The sequence below is a fragment of the Hyla sarda genome, chromosome 9 (genome assembly GCF_029499605.1).
Source record: "Hyla sarda isolate aHylSar1 chromosome 9, aHylSar1.hap1, whole genome shotgun sequence".
NCBI classification, from domain to species: domain Eukaryota; kingdom Metazoa; phylum Chordata; class Amphibia; order Anura; family Hylidae; genus Hyla; species Hyla sarda.
In genome coordinates, this window is record NC_079197.1 from 143938924 (window position 1) to 143948058 (window position 9135).

The window sequence follows — 9135 nt, forward strand, 5'->3', positions numbered from 1 at the left end:
AGAGAACAAAGAATCGTAATAGGGTGGGTAGGGAGGGAAGATACTCGCCTCCTGTCTTCATATAACTAATATTTTCCGTCACAAGCTAGGAAAATCTCGATTTATATATCAGACAGGAGGCTCATATCTTATGCAAGTTCAAAGCTAACAACCAGCAAAGACAGTAAGAACAATAACAATCAGAGTATTATAAGACGGACATAGACACGTGGTCCTCCGGCCTGAAGTAGAAATGGCGAAAGGTGGTCTCCGAAGACCAATCGGCCGCCATCAATAAGTCAGAGAGGGAGCCCCCTGATGTGACGATTTTCGTAGCCATAGCGCCCCTGGAAGAGTGAGCTCCAAACAGAGACACGTCTATACCTGCCATCTCCATGGCAGACCGCACCCAGCGAGCTAGAGTAGCGGAGGAAACTGGGTGATGTGGTCTGACATATGAGACCAGGAGCTGAGAAAAATCCGGAGAGCGCAGATCCGCCGTCTGTGATTCGTACGCTTGCAAGCAACGAACCACGCAAAGCCGTGGATGCGCGGGAAAAAACGGGTAAAAAACCGAGTGAATACCTGTCTTGGTCCTACGGACCACCGAGAATTTGACTCCCTGAGGCGAAAATTGTCGCCTAGAGATATCCAAAGCTTTCACGTCCGAGACACGTTTGATGGATACCAAACAAAGAAGGACCGTCAGTTTATAAGACAAAAGTTTCAGGGAAAGGTCGTCATTGTCCACCCATGAGGCAAACATATCGAGCAACCTGGAGACATCCCAGGTCGATTGATACCTAGGCCGAGGGGGACGTTTAAATTTAATACCGCGTAAAAGTCTACAAACCAACGGGTGTTTGCCGATCGGCAAAGAGTCCACCGGGCAGTGATAAGCCGCAATAGCCGATCGATACACATTAATGGAGCTATAGGACTTGCCAGACTCAAAAGAATGTGCCAGAAAGTTTACTACTACAGACACAGGTGCATGTACGGGATCAACCTGCCGTTGATCACACCAACGAACCCAGAGTCTCCAGGCTGATCGATATGCCGATCTAGTCCCGGGGGCCCAGGCCAGGGCGAGGAGATCCCTAGCTGATCTTGAAAGGTCTTGATCCGAGTCCGGGATCCCGAAACCAACCACGCTAGGAGAGGCAGGTTGCCCTCCGTCACCAGGGGATGTAGGTTCCCGGCCGGGTTGGTGAGAAGGTGAGGAACTTGGGGTAACAGTCGGGGATAATCCACGATCATCCCCAAAAGAAGAGGGAACCATGGTTGTGTCGGCCACCAAGGTGTGATCAGCACAACCGTCGCCCTCTGGTTCGTCGTATGCAAGAGGACCCTGGGGATCAACTGGAAAGGAGGAAAGGCATAGTGGGTTCCCCTCGGCCAGAGGAGGCGGAGAGCGTCTACTGCAGACGCTTCCGGGTCCGGCCTCCAGCTGAAGAAACGAGGCAGTTGGTGGTTGAGACGAGAAGCGAAAAGATCCACGCCTAACGGGCCCCAAAGATGAAGCAACTGCAGAAAAATTGAACGGTCCAGGCGCCAGTCGCTGGAATCGAGAAGGTAGCGAGAATTCCAATCGGCCACCGTGTTGGAGACCCCTGGAATGTACTCCGCTACCGGGATAATGTTGCGAGCTAGGCAAAAGTGCCAAAATTCCTTGGCCAGGTCTGCCAGGATCTTGGATCTGGTACCCCCCAAGCGGTTGACGTACTGAACCGCCGCTACGTTGTCCATGCGTAATAACACACAACAGTTGGACGAACGAGGCATGAAGCTCTTGACGGCAAAGAAAGCCGCCAGAAGCTCCAATGCGTTGATATGCAGGTCGACTTCCGATGCGGACCAAGTCCCTCCTGTGGAAATCTCCCCGCATCGAGCGCCCCATCCAAGACGGCTCGCGTCCGACTCTATGATGACGTCCGGACGCGGGTTGAAAATGGCTTTGCCATTCCACTCGACCGCATGACGAAGCCACCAATGTAACTCCTCGGTAGCCGCCGGACAGAGGGGTACCTTGTCCGCGTACCTGAGACCCTGGCGCAAATGTAAGATCTTGAGCCTCTGAAGGGCTCGGTAGTGCAGAGGGGCCGGAAAGATGGCCTGGATGGAAGCCGCCAGGAGCCCCACCAGGCGCGCCAGAATCCTTAATGACAAGCATCCTTTGCGCAAAACCGCCTTGATTTCTTTGCGGATCAGGGCTAGTTTGGACTTGGGGAGCCGCAGTAGTGCGCGATTGGTGTCCACCAAGAAACCCAGGAACTCCATCTCCTGAGCCGGGACGAGAACCGACTTTTCTCGGTTGACCACGAAGCCTAGAGTATGGAGCAACGATATTGTCCACGACATGTGAAGGGAGGCCTGAGATTTGGATCGGGCCATGATAAGAAGGTCGTCTAAGTAAATGATCAGACGAACCCCCCTGCTCCTCAGGGCCGCCACCACCGGTTTCATCAGTTTGGTGAAACACCACGGGGCGGATGATAGGCCGAACGGAAGGCACGTAAACTGCCACAATTTGCCCCTCCAAAGAAAACGGAGGAACTGTTGTGACTCCGGGTGTATGGGAACGGTAAGGTAGGCGTCCTTCAAGTCCACCTTCACCAGCCAGTCTCCTGGTAGCAAGAGATCCCGGAGAGAGTGAATTCCCTCCATTTTGAAATGGCGATACCTGACATGTTGGTTTAGGTCTCTCAGGTTTATGACCGGGCGGTAGCCGCCCCCTTTCTTCCTTACTAGGAAGAGGTTGCTTATGAACCCTAGGGAAGATTGGTCGGACTCCATGATCGCATGTTTGGACAGGAGATCTCGGACCTCGTTGTCTATGAGGATCGCGTTTTGCTCCGAGAACCGGATAGGGGCTGGAATTACTCCCAGAACCGGTAAGGACTGGAGTTCCAGATGAAACCCTGCCACTGTCTGAAGGACCCACACGTCTGCCGTAATCGCAGACCAGGCTTGGGTAAAATACATCAGTCGCCCCCCCACAGGTATATGAGAAAGTGGTCTGCATGGTACACTCACCGGTAGAAGGACGGGAGCGGGGGTATCCACGTCCGCCACGACTTCTCCAGGGTCGACCACGAGGAGGGAAGAATGGGGATGGTTGGACCACTGGAACGGTGTAGGAAGGAGGGGCCTGGGAATACTGGTATTGGGCCACTGGTCTGCCCTGTGGCCTGTAGGGAGCAGAACGGCCGGCAGATCGGCCTCTACTTCTGCCGGCCCGGGGAAAAATATTACTGGACCCCGATTTTTTAAGGGAAGTTTGGGCTTTATCTAAGCCGGAAAAAAGGCCGACAAATCTGTTGACGTCCTTCATCAAACTATCACCAAAAAGCATGCCTGCTGCCGAGGGACCGGGTTCGGTCTCGGCTAAATGGGATAGTTGCGGGTCGAGGCGCATCAGGATTGACCGGCGTCTCTCGACTGAGCAGGTGGTGTTGGCAGTACCTGCTAGGCAAATGGCTCTCTGGGCCCAGCCGCGTAGCTGACGGACGTCCACGGGTTCCTCAGACGCCGCAGCATGTTCGGCCAAATTAAGGATCTTAGTGAGTGGACCCATTAAATCCAGGATACGCTCCTGTATGGTTTTGAAGGAACGTTCTATTCCCTTCTTAGGAAATTTACCCGATTTTAACAGGTATTTCATCAGGATGGGGTCCACCTCCGGGGTAGCCACCACCTTATTGGGGATAAAGGGTCTAGGGCATTCTGCCCTGAGCTTATTGCGACTGGACCTGTCCAGGGATTTACGAGCCCAGAGCTCTACATATTGGGCCACGTGGGGAAGTGGAGACCAGTCGCCTGATCTCGGATGGGAGATCGCGTCTGGGTGAAAAAGGGGCTCTCCTGTGGAATCCAGGACCACATTGCCCTGCATGGCAGGGTTGGCGTCGGTGACGAGCGCCGTATCCCCAGCATCCTGTTCATTATTTGGGTCTGACTCGTAGTCCTCAGACTCATTAGATGAACCCGAAGAGTCCTCAGTAGAGGAGTCTATATAGGAGTCGGGTTTTGTGCGCTTAGCAGACTTACGCCTCTTGTTATGTAACTCCCCGAGGCCCAGGGGTCGAGCGGAGTCAGAGGGATGCTGGGGTTGACAGACCGGGGTAGGGGCTGTCTGGAGCATGTTATTATCTTCCCCTGCCGGGGAGTCAGAGGTGTGCTTCCTTTTATGGGAAACCTTGCCCTTTTTTACATGAGGGTCTCCGCCATGAAGGGGAGCCGAGATATTGGAAACCTGTTGTTGCAGGCCAGAGGGCATTATGGATGAGGCCAGGGCCGCTTGGACTGACTTATTAATTAAGTCCTGGATCTGGGTGGCAGTCATAAATTGTGCTGCATCCAGGGAAGGACCCTCCCCTCTGAGGGGGACAGATGAGGGTTCCTCAGCCATAGCAACTTAGGATAGGGATAGGGATAAATTAATTAATTAATTAACCCAACTAGGATCTACTAAAGCGGAATAAATTCCGTTAGGGCTGGAGAAAACCTACTGGGTAAACCTACTGATGGAGAAAAAACGGGCTCCGACCTCCACACCGCTAGCGTAGCACTGGCGCTGTGGTGTGAGGTAAGCCCGGAGTATATGAACCCAGGGGACGAAGTCTCGCGAGACTACGTCCCTCTGGGTCCTGATTGGAGGTCGCAGGAGCGCCTCTCAACCAAACTGCACGCCTAACGCCGCCCCTTCCCGAGCGCAAGCCACGAAGAGGAACGGACCAACCAGGGGAAAGGATCCGCCCCAGCCCGCGCGCGCGAACACGGGCGGAGAAGAAGGTAAAATGGCGCAGGAAAGGAGGGGGAGGGGAAGGTAGAAACGGAGATGAGATGCGGACGAAGCGGCGATAGGGGAGGAAATCGGCACCGGAAGATTTCCGGCTCTCACAGCAGAAAACACGGGAGAAAAGGGAAAGAAAAAATTATTTTGCCGTGTGAGCACTAACCACCTAAGGGATAGTACCACACAGGTCGGTAATATACAGTAATAAATCGCTATATAAGTGACAGCAAATCAAACACATAGAGTATACTTATCTTAGGTCTGCTATGAGCAGAAAGAAAGAGGAGGATCTATGTATGGGCAGTCCTTATATAGTGGCTACAGACGAGGAGTGGCTTCTGTGGCCCTAGGACTGCTGGGAGTTGAAGTTTTTTCTGTTTGAATTGATTACTGAATAGTTCTGCTATGGGCATTATTAAAGAAAGAATAATGCATAAGATATGAGCCTCCTGTCTGATATATAACTGTGTGTATTATCCCTGTACACTGATATAACTGTGTGTATTATCCCTGTACTCTGATATAACTGTGTGTATTATCCCTGTACACTGATATGACTGTGTGTATTATCCCTGTACTCTGATATAACTGTGTGTATTATCCCTGTACACTGATATAACTGTGTGTATTATCCCTGTACTCTGATATAACTGTGTGTATTATCCCTGTACTCTGATATAACTGTGTATATTATCCCTGTACACTGATATAACTGTGTGTATTATCCCTGTACTCTGATATAACTGTGTGTATTATCCCTGTACTGTGATATAACTGTGTGCATTATCCCTGTACACTGATATGACTGTGTGTATTATCCCTGTACACTGATATAACTGTGTGTATTATCCCTGTACTGTGATATAACTGTGTGTATTATCCCTGTACTCTGATATAACTGTGTATATTATCCCTGTACTCTGATATAACTGTGTGTATTATCCCTGTACACTGATATAACTGTGTGTATTATCCCTGTACACTGATATAACTGTGTGTATTATCCCTGTACTCTGATATAACTGTGTATATTATCCCTGTACACTGATATAACTGTGTGTATTATCCCTGTACTCTGATATAACTGTGTGTATTATCCCTGTACACTGATATAACTGTGTGTATTATCCCTGTACTGTGATATAACTGTGTGTATTATCCCTGTACTCTGATATAACTGTGTATATTATCCCTGTACTCTGATATAACTGTGTGTATTATCCCTGTACACTGATATAACTGTGTGTATTATCCCTGTACACTGATATAACTGTGTGTATTATCCCTGTACTCTGATATAACTGTGTATATTATCCCTGTACACTGATATAACTGTGTGTATTATCCCTGTACTCTGATATAACTGTGTGTATTATCCCTGTACTCTGATATAACTGTGTGTATTATCCCTGTACTCTGATATAACTGTGTGTATTATCCCTGTACACTGATATAACTGTGTGTATTATCCCTGTACTCTGATATAACTGTGTGTATTATCCCTGTACACTGATATAACTGTGTGTATTATCCCTGTACACTGATATAACTGTGTGTATTATCCCTGTACTCTGATATAACTGTGTGTATTATCCCTGTACACTGATATAACTGTGTGTATTATCCCTGTACTCTGATATAACTGTGTGTATTATCCCTGTACACTGATATAACTGTGTGTATTATCCCTGTACACTGATATAACTGTGTATATTATCCCTGTACTGTGATATAACTGTGTGTATTATCCCTGTACTCTAATATAACTGTGTGTATTATCCCTGTACTCTGATATAACTGTGTGTATTATCCCTGTACTCTGATATAACTGTGTGTATTATCCCTGTACACTGATATAACTGTGTGTATTATCCCTGTACTGTGATATAACTGTGTGTATTATCCCTGTACACTGATATAACTGTGTGTATTATCCCTGTACTCTGATATAACTGTGTGTATTATCCCTGTACTCTGATATAACTGTGTGTATTATCCCTGTACTCTGATATAACTGTGTGTATTATCCCTGTACACTGATATAACTGTGTGTATTATCCCTGTACACTGATATAACTGTGTGTATTATCCCTGTACACTGATATAACTGTGTGTATTATCCCTGTACACTGATATAACTGTGTGTATTATCCCTGTACACTGATATAACTGTGTGTATTATCCCTGTACACTGATATAACTGTGTGTATTATCCCTGTACTCTGATATAACTGTGTGTATTATCCCTGTACTCTGATATAACTGTGTGTATTATCCCTGTACTCTGATATAACTGTGTGTATTATCCCTGTACTCTGATATAACTGTGTGTATTATCCCTGTACACTGATATAACTGTGTGTATTATCCCTGTACACTGATATAACTGTGTGTATTATCCCTGTACTCTGATATAACTGTGTGTATTATCCCTGTACACTGATATAACTGTGTGTATTATCCCTGTACTCTGATATAACTGTGTGTATTATCCCTGTACTCTGATATGACTGTGTGTATTATCCCTGTACACTGATATAACTGTGTGTATTATCCCTGTACACTGATATAACTGTGTGTATTATCCCTGGACTCTGATATAACTGTGTGTATTATCCTTGTACTCTGATATAACTGTGTGTATTATCCCTGTACTCTGATATAACTGTGTGTATTATCCCTGTACTCTGATATAACTGTGTGTATTATCCCTGTACTCTGATATAACTGTGTGTATTATCCCTGGACTATGATATAACTGTGTGTATTATCCCTGTACTCTGATATAACTGTGTGTATTATCCCTGTACTCTGATATAACTGTGTGTATTATCCCTGTACTCTGATATAACTGTGTGTATTATCCCTGTACACTGATATGACTGTGTATATTATCCCTGTACTCTGATATAACTGTGTGTATTATCCCTGTACTCTGATATGACTGTGTGTATTATCCCTGTACACTGATATAACTGTGTGTATTATCCCTGTACTGTGATATAACTGTGTGTATTATCCCTGTACACTGATATGACTGTGTGTATTATCCCTGTACTCTGATATAACTGTGTGTATTATCCCTGTACTCTGATATAACTGTGTGTATTATCCCTGTACACTGATATAACTGTGTGTATTATCCCTGTACACTGATATAACTGTGTATATTATCCCTGTACTCTGATATGACTGTGTGTATTATCCCTGTACTCTGATATAACTGTGTATATTATCCCTGTACTCTGATATAACTGTGTGTATTATCCCTGTACACTGATATAACTGTGTATATTATCCCTGTACTCTGATATGACTGTGTGTATTATCCCTGTACACTGATATAACTGTGTGTATTATCCCTGTACTGTGATATAACTGTGTGTATTATCCCTGTACACTGATATAACTGTGTGTATTATCCCTGTACACTGATATAACTGTGTGTATTATCCCTGTACTCTGATATAACTGTGTGTATTATCCCTGTACTCTGATATGACTGTGTGTATTATCCCTGTACTCTGATATAACTGTGTGTATTATCCCTGTACTCTGATATAACTGTGTGTATTATCCCTGTACACTGATATAACTGTGTGTATTATCCCTGTACTCTGATATAACTGTGTGTATTATCCCTGTACACTGATATAACTGTGTGTATTATCCCTGTACACTGATATAACTGTGTGTATTATCCCTGTACTCTGATATAACTGTGTGTATTATCCCTGTACTCTGATATAACTGTGTATATTATCCCTGTACACTGATATAACTGTGTGTATTATCCCTGTACACTGATATAACTGTGTGTATTATCCCTGTACACTGATATAACTGTGTGTATTATCCCTGTACTGTGATATAACTGTGTGTATTATCCCTGTACACTGATATAACTGTGTGTATTATCCCTGTACTGTGATATAACTGTGTGTATTATCCCTGTACACTGATATAACTGTGTGTATTATCCCTGTACACTGATATAACTGTGTGTATTATCCCTGTACACTGATATAACTGTGTGTATTATCCCTGTACTCTGATATAACTGTGTGTATTATCCCTGTACTCTGATATGACTGTGTGTATTATCCCTGTACTCTGATATAACTGTGTGTATTATCCCTGTACACTGATATAACTGTGTGTATTATCCCTGTACACTGATATAACTGTGTGTATTATCCCTGTACACTGATATGACTGTGTGTATTATCCCTGTACTCTGATATAACTGTGTGTATTATCCCTGTACACTGATATAACTGTGTGTATTATCCCTGTACACTGATATAACTGTGTGTATTATCCCTGTACTCTGATATAACTGTGTGTATTATCCCTGT

The 9135-nt window shown here is 45.6% G+C and overlaps 1 protein-coding gene across 1 annotated transcript; it reads right to left on the reverse strand.

Moving 5' to 3' along the window:
* Nucleotides 1-450: 450 nt before the first annotated feature.
* On the reverse strand, nt 451-4390 carry LOC130291932 (uncharacterized). Its single transcript, XM_056541362.1, has 2 exons — nt 3491-4390; nt 451-3270 (listed from the first exon to the last, which is right to left on the reverse strand). Exons 1-2 carry the CDS (start codon nt 4388-4390, stop codon nt 958-960), a joined length of 3213 nt encoding a protein of 1070 aa, XP_056397337.1. The 3' UTR covers nt 451-957.
* Nucleotides 4391-9135: the final 4745 nt, after the last annotated feature.